This window comes from Colossoma macropomum, unplaced genomic scaffold (genome assembly GCF_904425465.1).
Source record: "Colossoma macropomum unplaced genomic scaffold, Colossoma_macropomum, whole genome shotgun sequence".
Taxonomy (NCBI): domain Eukaryota; kingdom Metazoa; phylum Chordata; class Actinopteri; order Characiformes; family Serrasalmidae; genus Colossoma; species Colossoma macropomum.
This window is the reverse complement of record NW_023494809.1, coordinates 12,075,516-12,099,781: the sequence shown is the minus strand read 5'-3', so window position 1 is coordinate 12,099,781 and position 24,266 is coordinate 12,075,516. Positions and strand designations below refer to the sequence as shown.

General features: G+C 38.7%; 2 protein-coding genes and 1 pseudogene across 2 annotated transcripts; all 3 read left to right on the top strand.

The window, feature by feature from the left end:
• The first annotated feature begins 2,280 nt into the window (after positions 1–2,280).
• Positions 2,281–3,268, top strand: LOC118798531 (annotated as a pseudogene).
• Positions 3,269–8,365: 5,097 nt separating this feature from the next.
• Positions 8,366–11,212, top strand: LOC118798978 (free fatty acid receptor 3-like). The gene is made up of 2 exons (XM_036558633.1): positions 8,366–8,475; positions 10,166–11,212. The coding sequence occupies exon 2, from the start codon at positions 10,188–10,190 to the stop codon at positions 11,121–11,123; it is 936 nt and encodes a 311-aa protein (XP_036414526.1). The 5' UTR covers positions 8,366–8,475; positions 10,166–10,187; the 3' UTR covers positions 11,124–11,212.
• Positions 11,213–17,420: 6,208 nt separating this feature from the next.
• Positions 17,421–22,314, top strand: LOC118798530 (free fatty acid receptor 2-like). The gene is made up of 2 exons (XM_036557912.1): positions 17,421–17,605; positions 21,313–22,314. The coding sequence occupies exon 2, from the start codon at positions 21,337–21,339 to the stop codon at positions 22,312–22,314; it is 978 nt and encodes a 325-aa protein (XP_036413805.1). The 5' UTR covers positions 17,421–17,605; positions 21,313–21,336.
• Positions 22,315–24,266: the final 1,952 nt, after the last annotated feature.

Sequence of the window (24,266 nt, the reverse complement as noted above, 5' to 3'; positions counted from 1 at the left end):
TCATCTGATGTTCCAGGAAACTGCTCACTGTTCATAAACAGGAAAAACTGAGGTTACTGGGTGAATTCAAACGTATCACCCTGCAACACCTAGGAGGACAAATTTATTACTTTGGTGAAATGAGGTAAAGATTATGGAAGTGAACATACGCCATAGTTCTTCCAATACACAGAATATCGGCATTTCAGAAGCTATTACAGAGTGACTATGCAAAAACATTTTCCACGAAAACATAGGTCTCTTGGCCATTTGGTTGGGCCATTTCAGAACTACCGCACTTGGTCAACAGGGGTAATGCCCTGGTTACTCAAATACATTTGAGATTCCAGAGAAATGAACTTCTGTAATAATGACCTACATATGTCTCAGTATCAGAAAAGACCAGTCCACTCCCAAATACATTTTGCAAACCGGAGGAACCGCCTTAAAAACTGACATGCAAAGCTGTATACAGTGAAGGGAAACAAGTATTCAGAGAATTTAGTTTTTTTATTTCATACACTTTCATTGCATATATCCACTTCTAATTTATACACCTAATGTTTTTTGACATTTTACTAAACCAAAACATGTTTTCATAAGCATATCGCTGCTGTTGGAACAAAACTTTGTATCTCCATTTTTGTTGTTTTTCAGTTTTTGTCATAATTTGCCTGTTGCCCTTTACATTATGTGTACATTTCATGATGAATGGACCAAAAGAAACAGCCCAAAATGACTTGGAAAAAAGTCTCTTTCCATCGACTTACGTTAAAAGTAAAGTAGGTGCTTTCCTTTTTCTATAAAGTTGTCATTTTGGAGATACAAGGTTTTCTTCCAACAACAGCGGTAAGCAAAGATGTGCTTAAAAAATATAACATTCACAGAAAGAAAAAGTATTTAGACACCAAATTAAAAATGTATACATGTAAAGATTACATAAAAATAAATAAATCAAGTTCTCTATATTCTTTCAGAAAAAATTCTCAAGCAAATTTTACTTCAATTAAAAGATTATTAAGTGACCCTTATTAGTCCCACAATGGGGAAATTTCACCTCCGCATTTAACCCATCTGTGAAATGAAGCACCGTATACACAAGGGGGGGTTAGTGAGCACACTTGCCCGGAGCGGTGGGCAGCTCTATCCGCAGTGGGTGTGGAGCAGTTGAGGGTTAGGTGCCTTGCTCAAGGACACCTCAGTCATGTGCTGACAGGCTCTGGGGATCGAACCGGCAACCTTCCGGTTACAGGGCCGGTTCCCTAACCTCCAGCCCATGAAAAGACGTTGCTGTTGCTTGGGAAGGTTTCAAGCAAGAGGTAGGACATCATTGTGAAGGTGAAGAAGCTTCCTAAAATTCTCAGGGATAATATTTTTAAACAACATGCAATGATAAGAGAGGTAAAAGACAAGGCAGCAGTCACTTAAGAAAGAGTTGCAGGATGACCCGAAAGCAACATGAACATCAGCTGCTACTACATCTCAGTTCCTAAAACACAGGCAAAACTCCTCTGCTAATAAACTAACACAGAGATCTAAATTTTCCACAAGAGCGTTTAGACAAATCAGAACCCCTTGGAACAATGTACTGTGGGCAGACAAAACAGAAATAGCACTCTTAGGCAATAATGCAGCTTGTCATGTTTAGAGAAAGAAGGGATGTGCATATGATTCTGAGATCACCCACAGTGAAGCATGATGGTGGGAGTACCATTATATGGGGCTGCATCTCTGCAGACGGTGCTGGGGAATTACATGTCATCACAAGATGCATGAATGGAGCAATGTACTGGTAAATATTAGAAGAGAATCTAATCTCAGCCACCAAGAAACTGAATCTCTGAAGAAGTTGGACGTTTCAACAATACAAAGTTTCTAAACATATAGCCAAATTGACTCCATAGTGGTTTCTGGGGCTTGCATGGTGTAGCCAGTCTCTTGCTTTGAATTGCTTTGAAAATTTATGGAGGTCCAACTAAGGACAGTTTGCCAAGAGGAATGGGCCAAAAAGGAAAGTGCAGTGCTGAAAAAAACTAAATGCTTCTTAAAGTAGACGTCTCAAAGCTGTAATTGCCAATGAAAGCTTTGCAACACTACTGTTATACTAGACAGTATTAATGTTAAAGCAAGGCTACATAGGCTTTGGGATTCTGGTGGAAATATGTATTTGTATGCAACATGTGGAAGAACATTTTGACCTATGCTTACAGAAGAAATCCATTTTCAGTTTCAGTTTTATTAAAATGCAATATTCAGTCATGATTTCTCCATTTCCACAGATTACTCACCAATATCAGCACCATGCAGTGGACGAGGCAAATGAGTGACCTGGTCCTGGCAGTGTATGGCATCACACTGATCACAGGCCTTCCTGCCAACCTGCTGGCCTTCTACACCTTTGTCCGAAAAAGTAAAGCAGAACGCCAAACCCATTGATGTGCTCTTGCTCAATCTCAACATCTCGGACCTGATCTTCCTCTTCTTCCTCCCCTTACGGATGAAAGAGGCAGCCGACATGAAATGGAACATGAGCTATTTCCTTTGTTCAGTGTCGATTTTCATCTTCTTCACTGGTATCTGCAACAGCATCTATTTTTTGACGGCTATCAGCGTAGAGCGCTACCTCGGAGTGGCCTTTCCCATCAGGTACAAAGTCAAACGGCATCCCCGTAATGCCGTGATAGCCAGCGTCATGTTCTGGGGGAGTTCCATTGTGCACTGCAGTGTTGTCTTTATTGTGCAGTACTATATCCCCACCAACACCACCATTCGTGAAAAGCCCAAGCAGAACGCCTGCTACGCGGATTTCAGTGCTGAACAGATGACCATCCTCATGCCCTTCCGCCTGGAGCTGTTTGTGATATTTTTCTGTGTCCCTGTCATCATCTGCTGCTTCTGCTACATCAACTTTATCCTCATCCTCTCCCGACTACCCAACGTCAATCCCAAGAAGCGCTTCAGGGCGATCGGGCTCGCTCTTGGCACTCTCCTCGTCTTCATTGTCTGCTTTATGCCCTTCAGCATTTCACACTTGGTGGGTTTCATTGGTTGGTACAGTCCAGACTGGAGAGTGTATGCACTGCTCACCAGCACCTTTAATGCCTGTATGGATCCCTTCATCTTCTATTTCTCCTCTTCAGCAATCCGAGAGACATTAAAACTCTGCACACAAGGACTCATCAAAAGGCTGTCCTGCTGTCCCAAAGCTCTGTGCTGCCTGAAGATGAACCGCTACAATGTTGAGGAGAACATACAAAGCTCCAGTAACAGCTTTCACTCAGAATCATAATCAGAATTTTAAGAACCAACATTTTTCCAAGTAATTTTGGGTCATTTCTTTTAATCCATTCATCATGAAATTTACATACAATGTAAAGGGTAACAGGTATTTTCAAATTATGTCAAAAACTGAAAAACGTCAAAAATAGAGATACAAGGTTTTCTTCCGACAACAGTGATATATATATATCAAATTTGCCAGAAATTACTGATTTGAATGACATCATTGCAATATCTTAATTCTTACATATTTAAGATCTTCTTTAAAGCTGATGAAATTTGCTTATGGCTGTACTTATAATACAGGTATTTTGTTAGTCATCATTCTGGTGTAAATTTCAGTTTGATTTTCTTGGTTTTTGTTAAGTCCAGGGATCTGTAAAAACTGTAAACTGTAAAAAAAGCCTTGCTGTCACCACTGCCACCACTTTAGTGCTTGTTAGAGTAACAATTGCATTATATTCTTAAGGTCTATCTAGTATGAGCTGCTGACACCACAAACGCCATGAAATCAAAAAGTGACCCGAGGAGGCCACCTCCATCAGTCCCTGATTTGTCTAAAAGCTGTTAACCCTGCATAGACCCGTTTAAGTGTGCAGCATAGGTTGCCATGGTGATAAAGCCCAGTAAATAGCGATCCACCATCTTGAGACAGAAAATCCAGGGTTAGATTGAACTTAAAGTTAGCTGGCTAATGCTAAAAGCCCTGCTTTGTGAGACAGGGCCCAAGACTATGAGATTTCTCTCAAACAATGTCACATTATCCCATACAGTGGTCCTTGAAAGTTGTGAACCCTTTAGACTTTTCTATATTTCTGCATAAATCTGTATAAAAAGTCCGAGAGGTAGATAAAGAGAACCAAATTAAACAAATGAGACAAAAATATGAGACTTGGTCATTCATTTTTGAGGAAAATGATCTAATATTACATATCTGTGAGTGGCAAAAGTATGTGAACCTTTAGGATTACCTATTTGAACAGTGTTTTGTGGACGGATGAGACAAAAATAGATCTTTTTGGTTTAAATGAGAAATGTTGTGTTTGAAAAAAGGAAAACTCTGCATTCCAGTATAAATAACTTTATCCCATCTGTGAAACATGATGGTGGTAGTATCATGGTTTGGGCCTGTTTTGCTGCATCTGGGCCAGGATGCCTTGCCATCATTCATGGAACCATGAACTCTGAATTAAAAACAGCAAACTCTAAAGGAAAATGATAGGACATCTGTCCGTGAGCTGAAGCTCAAGAGAACGTGGGTCATGTAGCAAGACACCGACCCTAAGCACACAAGTCATTCTACCAAAGAATGGTTAAAGAAGAATAAAATTAATGGTTTGGAATGACCCAGTCAAAGTCCTGACTTTATTCCTATAGAAATGTTGTGGAAATACCTGAAGCAAGCATTTCATGGAAGGAAACCCACCAACGTAACACGGTTGAAGCTGTTTTATACGAAGGAATGGGCTAAAATTCCACCAATCCGATGCACAGGACTAATCAACAGTTACTGAAAATGTTTAGTTGCATTTAATGCTGCACAAGGGGGTCACACCAGAGGTTCATATACTTTTGCCACTTACACATATTTATCTGTATCTACTATTAGGACTTGTCTGAAAATCAAATTTATACAGACATACAGAGAATTCTTAAGGGTTCACAAACTTTCAAGCACCACTGTAAACTCTAACAGTTTAAATCTGTGTTGCTAGAGTGTTGCGAAGAGTAGCTTTCCTTGCTCTAAGTCACCTGATGCAACTCATGATGGATAATCAGCTGCTGTATTGCATATTAAAACTTATTTTCGTGTGTCTAAGGGCTATTGAACATTATTTTGACTATGTATCAGTGTAGGCACACAGTTTTTTGTGAGTGGCATCGCGTCCGGTTAGCTGCAGCTTTTTGTGTTACAAGCTACATCCAATGCCCTCCTTGACTTCCTCTTATTTTGCACAACAAGGACATCACTGAACAGTGACAGACATCTTGGGAAGATGCCATAAAAAGACAGCAGAAGTGGTTGTAATCATGTTTTTTTTTGTCTGCTGCTGATACCATGTATCTTGGTATCTATGGTATACTACCCCCCACCGTTTTGGCTGGCACTGCGACCACATTGCACTCTGAGGACAAAACAACCAATGCTCTGAACAAATGCTGGACAAACAGGGCAGCCACCTTGAATATGCATAGTTAAAATCAAGAATATAGTGCAGTGAATATTTTAGTGCAGTGGTCATCTATCCTGGGGCCTGGAGGAACTTCCTGTGGAGTCTAGTTCCAGTCAAATTGCGCCACACCTGTTCCAACTTCTTCATTAGTCCTTGACTTAGGTTTAGTTAAGGGAGAAGCAGCATGTTAGGACCAAAGTCTGCAGGAATGTAGATCTCCAGGGGGAGTTGGTGAGCAGTGGTTTAGTGAGAAGTTGCATCTGCTGAATATATTCATTTTTGAATATTAGTTTATTGAACATTATCTCAAATATTTTAATGTTCTAGAAAAGCTCAAGATGTATCAATTTAATAACTGAATGGAAAAAAAAGTTATTCTTATTGCTGCTTTTATTATTTTTATTCTATTACTTTTACTCACTGTTATTTATCACTGTTATTATTGTTGTTGTTGTTACTGTTGTTATTATTTGTATAAAATATTGTAATTTCCTCTTGTAATCATTATTATTAATACTTTGTACTATTTGTGAAGATATTAGAGGGAGCTGTTTTTTAGCACAGCAAAGACTCTAAAGAGATATTGATTTTACATAACAAAACAAATGCATTCTGAATTAAGAGATGTGTATATATAGGAATGGTGGCACTGCTGCATGCAAGTCCGATTTCCAATGTTAGTAGAGAATTTTAGTTTAATCTCGTTATTAGCTGCAGACACCACATAATCCAAAAGTAAACCAGACTAAAAACCTGTCAGGTTTGACACGGCTTCTAATAACCAGTCTTTCATAATAGAAAAACCTTCAATCTAGTTAGATAGCAATAGCTAATCCATCTGAAACTGTGGCAAGTTTTAAAGGAAGACCATTGTTATGCTCCCCAGGAGTGGTCGACCAACAAAGATCAAGGCGTGTAATAGTCTGCAAGGTAACAAAGGAACCCAGGGTAAATTCTAAGCAACTAAAGGCCCGTCTCACAGTGGCTAATGTTCATGTTCATGAGTCCATCGTAAAGAAAACACGGAACAACAATGGTGTGTTTGGCAGGGTTGCAAGGAGAAAGCCACTGCTCTCCAAAAAGAACATTGCTGCCCCTTTGCAGTTTGCTAAAGATGACATGGACAAGCCAGAAGGCTATTGGAACAATGATTTGTGGGCGGGTGAGATCAAAACAGATCTTTTTGGTTTAAATGAGAAGCAATCTGTTTGGAGAAAGGAAAACACTGCATTCCAGCATAAAAACCTTATCCCGTCTATGAAACATGGTGGTGGTATCATGGTTTGGGCCTGTTTTGCTGCATCTGGGCCAGCATGGCTTGCCAATATTGATGGAACAATGAACTGTGAATTATAAAAGGCATTTTTTAAAGGAAAATGGCAAGACACCATAAATCCTCCATAAATAAATGACCATGTCTAATATTTTTGTCTCATTTGTTTAATTTGGTTCTCTTTATCTACTCCTAAGACAAAATCAGATGTAGTTTTAGGTCAAATTTTTGCAGAAATATAGTAAAATCTAAAGGGTTCACAAACTTTCAAGCACCACTGTAGTGTACTAGCTACCATACTTTCTATCCAAACTTCATGCTAGCCAACAGTTTTGAGACATTTTGCCTCTTTCCTTTGAGTGCCACATTTACTGCATGAAGAGCTCTGTTGAGTATATCAGACTAAAGGATTTTCTAAAACGAATGGCTCTTTATTTGAAGCTGTATTGAACTTGATGCCACTGAACTGACATGAAAAGTCAGTTAGGTAAGTTCACACTTATTAGTCCCACAATGGGGAAATTTCACCTCTGCATTTTGACCCATCCATGCAGTGAAACACCACATACACACTAGTGAACAAACACACACTAGGGGGCAGTGAGCACACTTGCCCGGAGTGGTTGGCAGCCCTATCCAGGGTGCCCAGGGAGCAGTTGGGGGTTTGGGCACTTTAGTCACGTACTGTTGACTCATGAAATTGAAACGGCGACCTTCCGATCACAAGGCTGGTTCCCTAACCTCCAGCCCACGACTGCCCCTATCACATGTAAGGTTGAAAACAAAAGGTTTTATTCATTTACTGCATGAAAGTTGCCAGACCCAGTTTAATCGGTTTTGTTTGTTTTTTCTCAGGTTGAAATTTTACAAGTTCTGAGCTGAGTCAGGAGTCAACATGAGATTAACCATCTCGGCTAGCATGTGATGTGCTGTTGACCACTTAGACTGGAACCCCTGGGCTTTGTCCAAGTCGTAGAAGTGCTTTAACCAAGCTGTAAGGTGTTAATTATATAAAATGAAAACACACAACCAATCTTCATAGGATGGAAAAGCAATTAAAATCGCAGTGTCCCTATAGTTTAGAGGTTCTGCATTCCTACAGTGTTCTGTTACAAATATTAAAGAGTAATCTTTACAACATCTTTACACTGAACAGGGCAGTTCTTAGTAAAACGAATGGAACATGTAATCACACACACTTCCTGTATCTCTACCCATTTTTTTGTGCAATTCTCTTACTTGTTGCACAAATTGGCTTCAGATGAACATGTATAAGGTAGAAAACGCAACTTCCGTGCACACAGTACGCATACTTTCGACTTGTATCTGTTCCCAGCCTTCGTCAAATACTACATTTGGCCCTTTCTGGTTCTAGGATGTCTACACCAGGCAGCTAACATGTAGACTACTTAGTGAACTTAAGAATAGAATTATAAGGCATTTGGCACTTTAATGTAATCTGATAAGTGAAAAAAGGAACTAAGGTTTCCTCATTCCTGAGCATTGACTTTAACAGACACACTCGACCACAGTCAACATTTACTGCCTTATTAGGGCATGCTGTGCATTAACTTTTACAGTAGGTGGTATATACTGTACACTGAGTAAAGCATGTGCCCTATGAGGTGTTCAGTACATTTCTATTGTTCGGTAAGTAAAGGGAAAAACCACGTCTCTTTTTTTCTGAACTCACTTGTACTTATATCACTGTAGCTTTGTTAAGACAAGAGCAGTCAAATATCAGCCCTTAGCATCATCGACAGGCAATAGGTAAGAACTCAAATCCTCACATCTTCACTTTTGTATCTATAACTTCTGAATGATTTCTATGTAAATAGCAAATATCTTGACTTAGATCTATAAATAATGTAATACTTCAATTGTATGAATGTGTGTTAATAAAAATAGTGCTAGGTTTTAGCAATGCGCAAATTCAGTTAATTCAGATAAATTATATTATTTACTTAATAAAGTTTTGAGTGAACTGGACTAAAACGTGAACTGAACTGAAATGTAGAGCAAGGAAGATGTACAGTACTGTGCAAAAGTCTTAGGCAGCTAACACATTATTTAAAGCCATTTGAGTGTGATTTTGCTTGTAAAATCACCATATATTAGAATACATGCCATCAAACACAGTAAAAAGTAACAAGAATTTTGTTTTTGAAAAAAAGTCACTACTTATTCACATCTTATTGCATTAACATAATTTGTATTTATAGTGTACAGTATATAGTGTATAGTGTATCAGTGTTGTACTGAACAAATAAATGCTGATTTCCTAGATAAATAGCTTTTTAAATTAATCCCAATAGTGTATGGTATATAGTATATAGTGTGCATTATCCAGTGTATGTTACATAAGTGTTTTACTGAGCAAATAAATCCCTATTGCCCATATGAATTGCCTTTTAAAGGCTTTTTTGGGTGCTTATAACCCATATCACTTACACAGTACTGTACATAAGAAGTAGAATTACTCTCAACTTACTACTGCTGATTAAGAAATAATAACATATTGAATATGAAAATGAAACATACCAAATACAAAACCATGTAACTGAATTTCTGCCCCGAATAATGTCTACTGCTCTGTCTGCATGTATACATCTGCAAAAAAGCTGCAGGACATTTCTTCATTGTTCTTCTGATACAGAATGTCAGCATTTTTTATTTATTACAGAATGACACTGCAGTTATAAGTATGCCAAAAATATGTGGACACCTGACCCTCATAGCTATATGAGTTTATGGGATATCCCATTCCAAACACAGGCGTTCCTGCATATGCAACAGACAACAGGCAATTGTTCTGCACTTTGGCACTGTTTTGGAAGTTAAAAAGGGTTGTGTATTTGATACTAAGAACATTACACCCTCAGTGAAGCATGGCGGTGGGAGCCTCATGATATAGGGCTGCTTCTTTGCAAATGGTACTGGGGCATTACATGTCATTAAAGGATGACTGGAGTGATGAACGGCCTGATGCACCAGGACATATCAGAAGATAATGTAATCTCAACAGACAAGAAACTGAATCTGGGAAGTAGTTTTAACAAAACAACAACCTCAAACATGCAGCCAAAATAACTCAAGACTGGTTTCTACAAAAAGGCCAAGGTGTTTACGTGGCCTAACTAATCTCCTGATTTTAATCTCTTTAAAAATGTGTGAAAGATTTTGAAATTGTGAGTCCATCAGAGGGACCCTCATAACCCTGGGGAACCCTAATTACTTCTTTCTGTTCTTTCTGTCTTCTCAAAGCTGCGACTGTAAACACATGGTTTTCCAAAAAGTACTACTGTTATTTAGGATCCTTTTTCCCTATTAATTTAGTTTTTGAAATATACATAAACATTGAAACATTTTTGTCCATATTTAGAAGAATGAAATCAAATGATTTGCATACATTTGAATTTTTATTTTACTTAAATGTGACGTAGTTAAAATCTTTCTACAGATTACACACTGACAACAGCACCATGCATTGGAATAGGGAAATGAGTGACCTGGTCCTGGCAGTGTACAGTATCACGCTGATCATGGGCCTCCCTGCTAATCTGTTGGCCTTCTACACCTTTGTTCGAAAAGTGAGGCGGGACGCCAAACCCATTGATGTGCTCCTCCTCAGTCTCAACATCTCGGACCTGATCTTCCTCTTCTTCCTCCCCTTCCACATGAAAGAAGCAGCTGACATGAAATGGAATTTCACCCACTTCTTTTGTGCAATGTCAATGTTCATCTTCTTCACTGCCATTTATAACAACACCTTTATCTTGACGGCTATCAGTGTGGAGCGCTACCTCGGAGTGGCCTTCCCTATCAAGTACAAAATCAAGCGGAATCCTCGCAATGCTGTGATAACTAGCTTCATTTTCTTGGTGATTTCAATGGGACATTGCAGTGTTGTCTTCATCGTGCAATACTGGATCCCCACCAACAGCACCACTCAAGAACAACTCACACAAAATGCTTGCTATGTAGAGTTCAGTAAAGAACAGTTGAAGGTCCTCATGCCTGTCCGCCTGGAACTGTTCCTAGTACTTTTCTGCATCCCTTTCCTCATCTGCTGCTTCTGCTACATCAACTTCATCCTCATCCTCTCCCGACTATCTAACATCAGTCCCAAAAAGCGTTTTAGGGCGATTGGGCTTGCTCTTGCTACTCTACTCGTCTTCACCATCTGCTTCATGCCCTACAGCGTGTCACACTTGGTGGGTTTTATAGAGTGGCACAGTCCCCACTGGAGAGAGTATGCACTGCTTACCAGCACCTTTAATGCCAGCCTGGATCCCTTCATCTTCTATTTTTCCTCTTCAGCACTTCGAGAGACACTAAAACTCTGCACACAAGGACTCCTCAAAAGACTGTCCTGCTATCCCAAAGCCCTATACAGTCAGAGCTCAACTGACCAATGAATTTTGGAATTCCAATTCTATTTAAGAGCTCCACAGTGTCCGGCATAAATTTCTGGTTGGCACGTGCCCGTCCCCTGGGACCCGATGATGGCCACGAGAGCTGGCAGGAAGGCAGGGTCCGAACTCTGAGCCCAGATGAACCCCCCCGAAGACAGTGGGGAGAGGATAAGATCCAGGTAGTGGGGGACGATGTGCGAGTCCCGAGCCCCACGTCCTGGGCACTGCCTCCGGTCACCGGCTTGTCCGCTGAGGTCAAATGTGAGACAAATTAAAGAGTTCGGGCCCTGCCTTCCTGCCAGCTCTCGTGGCCGACGTCGGGGCACAGGGGACAAGCACATACCACACTCTGTTTTCTACAATAACCTGGTTGTTAGTGGCTCTTAACAGGTCCCCTGCCATTTGTTTGGTTCAAAATATGCACATTATGGAATTTGATGCTTTCTGGAATAAATCAGTGCTTCATTACCAGGATTTCCAGTGATGAGGTGATGCATGAATCTGCAGATCAGACCAGAGTTGCTGAGGGGAAATCTCCATAGGTGCTGATACTATGTCAAAACGGGGGTGCCCAAGAGTGGTGAAGATCTATCTCTGTACATCCTTGTTTATATTACCTTTTTGCATGCACAATGAGCAGCATAGAGAAAATATTTCTGACGATATATATTTTTAGTTCATGTAATATTTTAAGATGAACTCAAATTTCAGTCAAATTCCTACCTGATAACATCTACCGTGTGTAACAATTAAATACTATTGAAGAATAAACCGCTAAAGAGTCTAATTCAAAGTGTCAGCATTAGTCCGTTTCTGCGATTATTATCATTATCATTATTATTATTATTATTAAAATTATTATTGTTATTATGATTATTATCATTAAGTGCTGTCACGTCATTTCCGACTCCTGGCAACCATATAAATATAATATATAAATATAATATATAAATCTCCAGAAAATCTTGTCTTCTATCTGGCTCTTCAGGCTTCTGAATGGCTGGTTCATGATTAGTTTGATTGTATCCATCCATCTTGTAGCTGGTCTCTTCCAATGAATCGTTTTTTCTCAGAATGTGTCCCTTGTTCTGCTGAGCGTTAATCTATGTCAAATTTCTTGAGTGCTGGATCCCCTGTTGTTAAAAATTTATCAGAGTAGGCCAAAGCTGTCCATTATTTCCACATCTTCTCCATCAATGGTAAAGTTAGTGGTCTTTCCTGTCGTCATAACCTTAGTCTTCTTTGTGTTGAGCTGAAGTTCCATCTTTTCACTCTGTTCTTCAACCTTCCTTATAAGGACCTTCATGTCTTCCACACTGTCTGCTATGAGTGTTGTATCATCCACATATTGAAGGTTATTGATGTAAATTTCCCACCAATTCCAAATCCTTGATATTCTTCCTCCAGCCCTGCTTCTCTCATTTTATGTTCTGCATACAGGTTGAACAGGTGTGGTGATAGTGGACAGCCTTGTCTAACTACATTGCCAATGTGAAACCAGTTTGTTTGCCTGTTTTCTGTTCTGACCATGGCTTGTTGATCAGTGTAAAGATTCTCAAAACTGGTCCGAAAACAGGTAGTTGCTGGCATGGCCTAGCCAATCTCCTGACTTGACTTCATTTGAAAACTTATGGGCCTATACTGAACCACAATGCTGCAAAAAGCGAATTACTTATTACTCTAGAGGTCTCAAAGCTGAAATTGTCTAAAATGGCTTTACAGCAAAGTACTACTGTTATTAATTTGTGGTGTCTGACTACTTTTTCCCCTGTTAATCTAACATATTTTTTACTTATTTATTTTTATTTATGAACATACTTTTTTCTTTATAAATAAAAGCACAATGTCAAAAGATATTATGTGTGCAAACGTGGTGTGGATATATGCACTGTAAGTACATAAAATAATAAAAACAAAAGTGTCTGAATACTTGTTTCCTACCGATGTTGTAATAATCTGGGAGAGGCAGGATACATTTGCAAGAGAGTTTTATTGTGAGGAATCCATGAAAATGAGTGATTCAGTTCAAAGAAAATACAGTTATGATAAATCCATGCTGAACAGCTCCAGTATTACAGTAGTACTGGAGTAGAAAGGCCTAGAATTAAGGACGTGTTGACCTGTGTGATGATGTTAGGATACTCTAACACATCACCAGAACTGCAGTACACCTCTTACCTCCATGAACATTAAGGTGACTTTTATTGTGGCAATGGAATAAATTTAAGCTTCTACTCACCAGGGGGATCCAGGTGAGGTGGGATCCAGGTTGCTGGTACCTGTAAAAGAGAAAACACAATGTTAAATAATGCTAGATTATCACTGTTCATGTGTTGAATGTGCACATGTATATATGATGAGAAATGGCTATAGTCTGTATGTATGTAATATATACACGTATTGTTTGTTTTCACCCCTGGATCTGAACAGTAGTATGACCCAGATCCAATGTAGGAAACGCTACCAGTTTAAGAGGGAAAGGGGACAATGGATGATTTTGTTCCAGAGAACTTGTAGAGAGAAGAATTACCACTTTGTAATGTCTTCTGGTTTCTCAAACGCTAGAGGGCCCTCCCGAGTGACTCCAAAATAAATGGGTTAACATAGCGCGTTTAAGCAAAACCATAGTTTTTAAATGCTTAAACATTTTTAAGATAAAAGAATGTATTCATATTCTGAACACACAACAGCATAAAACATTTAAACACCACTGTTATATTTTTGAGCGCACTCAAAGTAACGCTAGCATTGTACTGCCCAAAACCCATTTGCTTTAGAAAAAAGGAAACATACAGGTAGATTTTCTTTGCTCTTTTAGTGAAATACATCCTTCTCCTTCCTAAAATTAATGGAAAGTTCTGGGTGTTTAGAAACTATTTTAACTATTAGTTTTTTGCCGTTTAGCTCCATTTCTTCACATTCATTGAGTACTCGCTTGCGGGCGCCCTCTGCTGTTTCGCAGTCATGTTTTTGATATAACGAAGGAAATAGGAAGTGGCCAGGCTCCTCATGAACCAGCTCTGTTAGTTCCTTTGTGATTTATAAAGACCTTCATGGCTTCAGATCTAATTGAGCAGAATTGCACTAGTTCTGTTTGGAGAAATGACTGCCGGATTCTGACTGAAAGGTCAGATATATACAGCTTTGGTTTTAAACTTTTCCTCGTTTGATATAACAGTGTAAATATTTTTATGTGTGTTAGTTTCAATAAATTTCAGAGTACTGGAGAATGGAGACCTGATGTCTAAGCGTAATAAATTAGGAGTATCCGGGCCGCTCACCCACCACAACACCATCTATAGTGGTGACCATACTTATCACATCCTCCTGATATGAATCAGGCGATGGGCGGAGCTGGGAGAAACATGGTGAAGCAAAACCCATGTGTCAAGAGCACATACTCCAACATGGGAGTATGTGACAATTGTATTTATAGTGTTTTTGTAACTGGCAGCTTTTTTCCTGCCCCATGGATTTTGGGCCAAATCAGTTAAAGAAATGCTAATGCGCTAGCAGATTTCATATGTCACACTTTATGTTGTGTTACTTCACCCATGCGATTGTGGTTTACAGCACATTTAGCCATCGAGGAACTCTCTGTGGTCGAAGGACATTTTCTCAATTTTTGCATATCTTTTTAATTTCCCTTAAAGGCTCCTGTGTATAACATAATACTCCTATGTTTCATATCAAAATGCTCTGTTATCTTTGTAGCTGTAGCATCTTCAACGGCTATAAACTCTCTGCACACCATTTCACGTGCCTCCGATGTGGACTGAGTAAAGAATGAATTGTTTCCAGCATGATGGCTCAGTCCTTAGTGATTTCCTGAGTGTCCATTGGTCAGTTTCACACAGAACGTAGACGGGCACACAAATCCACCAATTACACACAGTTAGAGACAGATGGCCGGTATCTCAGCCCCTCTTCATGGCTTCATAACGCCGGATGTGAATCACATACAATCTCGTGATAAGATGGAATAGAAAGGGCGACTCTACACATTCGGGAAATGAACCATATTTCTGTGCTGTATTATAACAAAGATAGAGAAACATATATAGAAGCATTGAATTTGATGCAAAGAAAAATGGCAAAAAGTCACTCACGTGTGGAGCAAAGCTTTATGATGAGCTGAGTTTAAGGCACACTCGAGTTTATGTACATTTTAAAAACTCTAAAAAATACCACACTAATCACATTTTTAAATCCATGAGCCTGAAACAGGTTTACTTGCTGCTTCTTTACTGTGTCAGCGCAAACGGCAGGGAAATCAGCAGCAGCAGCTTCACCTTAATGGGAGAACGCAAAAGTTCACGTGAGTTCAGTGAGTTCTGTTTGGTTCAGCGTTGAGTAGTGTGTGATCCCTAATCATTTAGTGTGTGATCCCCAATATTTCAGTCACCCAAAAAAACATCAAAAACCAGTCGGATGGTGTGAGATGCCTTTTTTATAAGTCTTTTTATAACCTGTTAAGACTTTAAAAGTTGTGTAGTGTACCCAAGGCTTTACTAAACATGGCTGATAATACTAATAGCTGAGGTGCTCATTTTAAATCCATTTAAATCAACACATGTACACCAATGTAATGTTGCATTCATGTTCAAACAGAGCAAAGACCAGTTTTAGTGAACATCCCTAAAGGGTTTTATTATTATATGCAATAGTACTTTCACATTATCAGGCTGGCCTATTACTGCTGGATGTGTTTTGATTCTTCTAGCTGTTATGAAATTGGCACGTCAATTCACGAAAATCCATGATCTTATTTTGAAGATTTCATGTATTCAGTGGTTTTAGTGCATCATTAGAATGTAGGAACTTGCATACACAATGGTTATGGACAGGGATGCATCGATACTGACATTGGTACACACATAAACACAATCACAACCACCTCCCCAATACGGGTGGACACATAGGCAAGCAAAAAAGAAGGGAAAAAGTCAATATTTGTGGTACCAAAGTCTGTATGTGCTGACTTTACTCTGTTTGACTGAACAGAATAGTGAGGTGTAAATGTGAATATGTTGTTTTTTTTTTTAAATTGTCTTTGTAAAATAGGCTGTAAAGAGACTGTGTCATCCCACCCATGTAGTTTCAGTGCACAGTGTTTGTTCTGTGTTTTGAATGAAACAGCTTAATTGACAATCGTTCGTAGACAGAGCTGTCCGAAGGAGCTGCTTTTCACATAGCATGTCAATTGGACCGAGCATTTTTGTACCGTATGCGCAAAATACATCATAGGCTTGAAACTGCACAGTGTATGACTGGTCTGTAGACCACATACAACTACAGCTCAACAAGCCAAACAAAGGACTTCAACAAGACGTAAAACTTGAAATGAGAGCTCCTCAGATGCATTAGCCTCAGATGTGCTACAGATACTGTTGTTGAAAGAAACCAATGAGGATCAAAATGTACTTTACTTATAGCTGCACAGAAGCGTTTTTCTGATTTGGAACAAAACTTGCTCTTCTCCACTGCAGTGCAACTACAAGGTAATTTAACACAGCTAATCCATGTCATTTAAAATCAGCTAGATTTGAATGATTTCATTGTTAAGCTTTATTGCACCCATTTACACAGACAAATGCTAAATTTTGGGTGACTCGTTATGGTATCAGTATCCGTATGAGCAAGCACTGAAAAACATATACATACTCAGTCTTCAAAAAGTGATATCAATGCATCCACAGTTCTGTGTATGATTCGAGAAACACTGGTTTCTTTAGCTAGACTGTGGAAGACCAGAGGCACAGCAGCAGGGGCGCTACTGAAGAGAGGAAAAGGGCCAGGCAGTAGAGTCTGGTCACTGGGCCAGTGTGTTAGAATGAAGAAAGGTGGCAAGGCCCTTCCAGTTTTTTTCAAAACCACACCACACCACTGGAGTCTAATTCGAAATAACACTAGTTTAAAAATAGTTTGACCATAATCCTGTATTTAAATGTGGATGTTTGAGAATAAATACAGAAAAACTTTGCAAGATTGGTAGGTGCACTGACCACGTAGCCAAGGCCTAATGTAACGTATGTACATATTTCACGAAGTCATCTTCACAACTTCAGACACTGCTGTTCTAATTATATTCTCAGTCAAATCCGGTTCTCTAACACCTCTTCACCAGGCAGCTAACCACACGCAGCTTATATGACCTTATTAGGACATGCTGTAGCATTAGCATTTTCCATTAGCCAATCATCTTACTAACATAGTCCTGTAGCATGAAATTACCATAAACAGCTGTTGTGTTTTTGTAATGAATTCTACATAAAATGCAGTACTGTGATGTATATGTACACTAGCTGGTTAACACAAGTGAATAGAAAACAGTTAAAAGGCATTCAGCACATTAACATCAGACAAGGAAAAGGGGAACCTAGACTTTTTTCTTTCATGAACCCTTGTATATATGTCACTGCAGCATTAGTAAAATGCGTGAGTGTGATCAGATCTAAGCCAGTAGCATCCCAGACTGGCTATAGGTAAGACTCTTTACATCTTCACTTCTACATCTGTAACTGTCAAAAATTTACTGTATAAACCATTGATTTCTTGATTTAAATGTATTATTAATGTCATGCTAAGCTTTTTTTATGGAAAAAATCAATTTTAGTACAGCATCATAGACTATATTTCAGTTGTGTTCATACACATATACTTGAGATTTGCATAGTTTTAGTTATGCATGAAGTAGATGCTGAAGGATTCATTTAATTGAAATATTTACACCCGACAAAGTTTGAGTGTAGTAAAGCTTGCAATCGTAGGGCACAACAGACGCACATTAAAAGTAGGTCACTGTGTCAAATCCAGCCTAGTTATGCAAATTCCGCAATGTGGCAAAAATGACTGATCAAACTTCACTATCAAACACTAAGAAACAAGCGGACCAGACAAATTAATGTATACAAATTAATAACAAAAACATATTTAAACAGGAAATTTAACTCAGCCAAGTCATTTATCAGTATTTGCACATTTCATATTTGAGTACATATCTTTACACTATTTGGTAATATCTCTTTTTTGTGATATCTTAGCTGGCTGCCGATTGTTTTTCTAGCTGGACTAACATATAAATTGTCATTCTGCCTCAAGAAATGATACACAATAAAAACACTTCCATGTTTCTACATGCATTGTCCATTTTATCAGCTCCGCTTGCCATATGGGTGCACTTGGTGGTATAATTACAGGCTGTAGTCAATCTTTTTCTCTGCATACTTTGTTAGCCCCCTTTCACCCTGTTCTTCAATGGTCAGGTTGTTGGTGCACCTTGTAGATGTAAAGTCAGAGACAATAGCTCATCTGTTGCTGCACAGTTTGTGTGCTAGTCCTTTGTCAGTGCCTGCATGATGGCTGAATATTTCTGGTTGGTGGACTATTCTCAGTCCATCAGTGACACTGAGCTTTTTAAAAAGTCAGAAGGACTAGAGGATGACTAACACAAACTGTGCAGCAACACATTTGCTGCAGATTGCTCACATCTACAAGGTGGACCAACAAGAAAGGAGTGTCTGATCCACTTGCATAAACGCAGCACACACTGACACATCACTACCCTGTCAGTGTTACTGCAGTGCTGAGAATGACCCACCACCCAAATAATATCTGCTCTGTGGTGGTCCTGTGGTCCTGACCGCTGAAGAACAGGGTGAAAGGGGGCTAACAAAGTGTGCAGAGAAACAGATGAACTATAGTCTGGAATTGTAGAACTACAAAGTGCACCTATATAGTAAGTGGAACTGATAAAATGTGCACAAGGTGTAGAAACAAGGATGTGGTGGAACTTTAAATTCATCTAAAGTCTATCCACTGTACGAGACTCATTAATAGTCAGCAAACCAGGGTTACACCACTTGAGAAACACTTGGATGTTCACAGTTCCTCTGAATGTTCTTGTGCTTATATATGTGAGTTTGTACTGATAGTAACCAGCTCAAAACACTACTGGCCTACCAAGTATTCTAAAAATTCTCCTAAATATCTCTGGTATTGTTCTTTACTGAACATTTAAATAGCAAATGGACACGACCAAACAAATTAGTATTGCTCCAGCGTTACACTGTTAGTTTGCACTTTGGCTGGCAACAAAAATAGAGCTCACAGTTCAGGGATTTGGCAGGGATACTTTTCCTGTCACATTTGCTACATTAATGATAAAAAAACAACTTTTGTTTTTTAAAATTTAACTAGCTATATATTCACGTCTATCCCTCACTTACAGTCTTGACGTCTTACCCTACACACTTAAAAAGCTCTTCTTCAAAGGTTCTGTTATTGTTATGATGTCAAGTAATAATAGAATAATGTAATAATGGTAATAATATTGTAATTGTAATAATAGAAGAACCCTTTTGGATCTATATTGAACCATTTTCAAAAAAAGTTCTATATAGCACCATATCCAACACCATAGAACCCTTTCATGATCCAAAAATCCATGATCCAAAGAGTTCCAGCCTAATGTTCCTAAAATAATGTTTAATAGGCCAACTATTTTGCCTGAATTGTATGTCCTTGGAGCATGTAAAATAATTTATTTTACATTTTAAATAACATTTTATATTTAAAGAGTAAAAATACAGGACTCTTATTTTGATAGCAGTGACATTCCTGTCTAAACAGTGCAAAGCTATGCAGTATGCTATGAAATCTGTATCCCATGTACAGATAAGTACAATTTCATGGAGAATTTGTTTCATAGCTTTATTGGTTTCATGTTGCATCTATCCATTAAGAGCATAACAACAGACTCTATCTGTCAGACCCTAAGATGATTTCAGTACTCGCACACTCTCACTCAAATTTCTACAGATATGTAGAATCATGTATAAAATCAAGTAAAATGTACACTTTCTTTTAAGAGTGTAAAGATGTAAATAAAACCCTAGCTGCTAGCAAACATGGTGATAATGCTAGCAGTATAGATCCTGAGCTAGCTAATATTAACTTGGCAAAATCCTAACAAAGTCATCATTTTAAGAAAAGAGAACTGCACATAAAAATACTTTTACCAGTTTACATTTTGGTGCACTTGGTGGTCATGTACCCTTGCCTAGCATTCTCACTTGGAAGAGTAATGAACACTGATACTGCAAGGTATACTTCCACACTTCCATCTGACAGATACAGCCTGAGCTCACAGGACCCTCCATTGAGTAATTGCACTTGTGTTATTACAGCTTTTGTTGCTTTTGTAAGACCAATTAAATGTTTCAATTAATGTGTTTTCTGGTTTCTTTTATTATTTATACTGTAGCCCTACACTGGGGGGCGACAAAATTGCTTTATTTAATAAAATAAAGGGTATAAATGCTACCAACTGTAACAAGAAATGTGTGAAACAGGGATGTCATTCAGGGACTTGTCATTCAGTAAGTAATAAAGAGTCTTATAGGCTGGCCTATATATATATATATATGTATATATATATATATATATATATATATATATATATTATATATATATATGTATATATATATATAGTTATATAATTTACCAAAGCATTCTTTTTTATGATTTCAGTTAAAATATCTTAGTGAGAAAAATCTGCATCTGGATGGCAATGAAATATCTGTAGGATGAACTAGTTTCTAGTGGGTTGCATTTTCTAAGAACCTGGATATTTGCATCACATGTAGTCATATGAAAACTAGGAAAGTAAAAGCTGATGTTATGCGTGTGTGAATATAACGCAAAGCCGCAAAGCAGCTGTCATTATCACTGCCCCTTTAATTAGCCTGTGGGATCTCACTTTTCTTACTATTTTCTTGCTCCTCCTGTTATAATGCCGTCCCGGTGGAGAGAGCATAGAGACCCATCCATCACCTAGACGAAGTAAGCTGTGAGGAATCTCTTCCAAAGCATGTTTTTTTTGCAATCTGTTTAGCATGGATATGCATGCTGAATGACCGAATAGCACATTTTAGAACTTGAAATCTGGAACAGTAACTGTCTTTTTTCTGACATAGTATTGTAAGTAAACCAGGTTCTGAGCAGGTGAGTTTCACAGCAAGTTGCACAGTATCAGATGTATTAAAGTGAATGACACCATCATAATCAAGAAAAAAGTTCCGTCAATTCATTGAAAAAAAAAAAAACCATAACCTATACAAAGAAACCTGATGAAGAAATCTACCGTTTTATTTTATCAATATCCATGCAATGCATTTTTTTGTTTCTACAGATTGATTCACGTACAAACAGCACCATGGAGTGGACGAATCAAATGAGCATCCTGGTCCTGGTAGTGTATGGCTTCACGCTGATTACAGGCCTTCCTGCCAACCTGCTGGCCTTCTACACCTTTGCTCGAAAAGTACGACAGAACGCCAAACCCATTGATGTGCTCCTCCTCAGTCTCACCATCTCAGACCTGATCTTCCTCTTCTTCCTCCCCTTTCGCATTCAAGAGGCGGTAGAAAGGGAATGGAAAAGGAGCTACTTCTTCTGCACACTATCAATTTTCTTCTTCTTCGCCACTATTTACAACAGTGCTTTTCTCTTGACGGCTATCAGCGTGGAACGCTACCTCGGAGTGGCCTTCCCCATCAGGTACAAAGTCAAACGTCATCCCCGCAATGCCATGATAGCTAGCATCATGTTCGCGGTGATTTCTATGGCGCACTGCAGTATTATCTTCATCACACAGTATTATGATCGCACCAACAGTACTGTGGTTGCTCTCTCGCAACGGAACACCTGCTATGTGGATTTCAGTGCTGAACAGTTGAAGGTCCTTTTGCCTGTCCGTCTGGAGCTGTTTGTGGTTTTTTTCTGCGTCCCTTTCATCATCTGCTGCTTCTGCTACATCAACTTCATCCTCATCCTCTCCCGACTACCTAATATCAGTCCCAAGAAGCGTTTCAGGGCGATCGGGCTCGCTCTTGGCACTCTTCTCGTCTTCATCGTCTGTTTCATGCCCTTCAGCGTTTCCCACTTGGTGGGTTTCATTTTGTGGTACGATCCCGACTGGAGAGTGTACGCACTGCTCACCAGCACCTTTAACGCCTGTATGGACCCCTTTATCTTTTACTTCTCCTCTTCGGCACTGCGGGAGATGCTGAAACTCTTCACGCGAAGACTCGTCAAAAGGCTCACCTATTGTCCTAAAGTTGTTGGCTGTCCCCAGATGAACTGTACCTATGTTGAGGAGAGCACACAGAGCTCCACCAACAGCTTCCGCTAGAAAACCATTCCAAGATTGCTCTCATTCCATATTTCTTTGTGGTGGTATTCAGACCATTAAGACCACTGGCCAAAAGAAACACAGCACCAAGATGAAACCTCAGGACTAAGCTCACAGTAGTACAATAAACTTTAGGTCAGCATGCCTTACACATAGTTTGCTGGTGTCTTATTACCAGTGACCCCAGCACGGAACCAACCTCAATACAATCCCCTAAGAGTGACCCTTTGTCGCTCAAATTTCACATGCATCCTATGCCATGCAGGTTCAGCAAAGCTTTAGTTGTTTTTTTACATACTTAAGTATTCTTAATTAATAGGGGAGATATTTTAGTAAGTGTATCGCTTCTGATACCCTCAGTAGTGCAATAAACTTGAGCTTAGCATGCCGTTTATTTTACTGCTATTTTACTGCACTTTATTTTATTGCTTTTTATGTACATTATCAAGTAAAAGTCATAGATCACCTTTCATTGGCTGTCAAAACAGCCATTAAGTAAAAGTTATTTCTCTTTTAACAGACATTACTGACAAGATTAGACCTTCACTTGCATCAGGCGGGAGGAAAGTTAAAGGAAAATAAGTGGAAAAACAGGAGTTTCCAAAACTTCAGAGTTCAAAACATTATTAAAATAGTTAGATAAAACTGGACGCTTAACAATCATGCAAACCATGGTAGACCACCAGAACTGTCCCCATCAGATAAACAGCACTTAAAGCTCACAAGAGGAGAAAATCAAACGACACTCCACAGTCCATCCTTTCACTGTGAGAAGACAACTCAGCTCTATGGCCCCAGAATGAAGGACATTTTCAAATCTCAGAATGATAGAGTTACCAACCTGAGAGTTCAGGCCTCAACATCACTGAATGTGTTTATAATTACTTGGATTGACAGAAGCAGAAAATGCAACTTTTTGGACTGAACTTTGGAGGTGTGGACAAATGAAAGTGCTAATAAATGCAAAGGGCCATCGTACATACTGGAAAAATTAAATATATGTTTTCTTTTTTTCCTGAATCTTAAAATGCACGACTGATACTTAAGGGCTATTTGGGAGAAAAAAATGAATAGGCAGTCTTTGACCTTGCACAGCACTTATATCTATTTTGATGTCAGAATGTACTTTTATGAAATGTCTCATTTAAAAAACTCTCATTTAAAAGTTAGACAGTTATATATGTAGCATTCAGTTTGTGTTTGCAGAATGAGGAGTGAGTGAAAGCTATGTACATTATATATTACATTCAGTGGAACTGAAACATGTTTAAAAAAAAAATAAAGTTTAATGAAATAATGTTCATCCTGTAAAGGAAATACTCTTTTTTTTTTGATTGATGGACAGAATTTGCCTTCATGGTCTTAAATTCAAATATAAATTCAAAAAGTAAAAGCAAATGAAGAAAACTGGCATTTTTTTTCCATTAGAGGGAGCCAACAATGTGTAGAATGTGGATCCTCTGCATAAAGTGTCTCATTTACTACACTGACAAACCAGACCGGCCAACACACATCACCTGTAAGCAAAAGGCTTTCATATGTAACAGGCTAATAAAGCCTTGCAAAGTGGATAGAGATTCATTTCCACTTAAATAACAGGCAAGAGTGTAATTTAAATGGGTTGACTCTCAGCATATTGCTTATACTAAATGAGTGCAAATCATTGCATGAAGCTACTTTTGAATGTAAAATGTGCACACATAGTGTTCTCCAACACCTCTTCACCAGTCAGTTACACCACTAAGACCACTTCCGTTACAATATTAAACCACATAGTCCACAGGAGGGGTTGTATCTTAAAAGTCTTCTAGTACTTATTTGTTAAATTAGAACACACATCTGTTACAAAATGTTCTGTAGGTCCAGTACTGTAATTTGGGAGCTTTTAAAATTGACATTTCCTAGGACTTAAGATATATAAACACTCTTAACACGAGATAAAATGTTGATGG

Coding starts and splice junctions, on each gene's coding strand:
- LOC118798978 (XM_036558633.1), top strand. CDS start 10,188: ATGCATTGGAATAGGGAAATGAGTGACCTGGTCCTGGCAGTGTACAGT.
- LOC118798530 (XM_036557912.1), top strand. CDS start 21,337: ATGGAGTGGACGAATCAAATGAGCATCCTGGTCCTGGTAGTGTATGGC.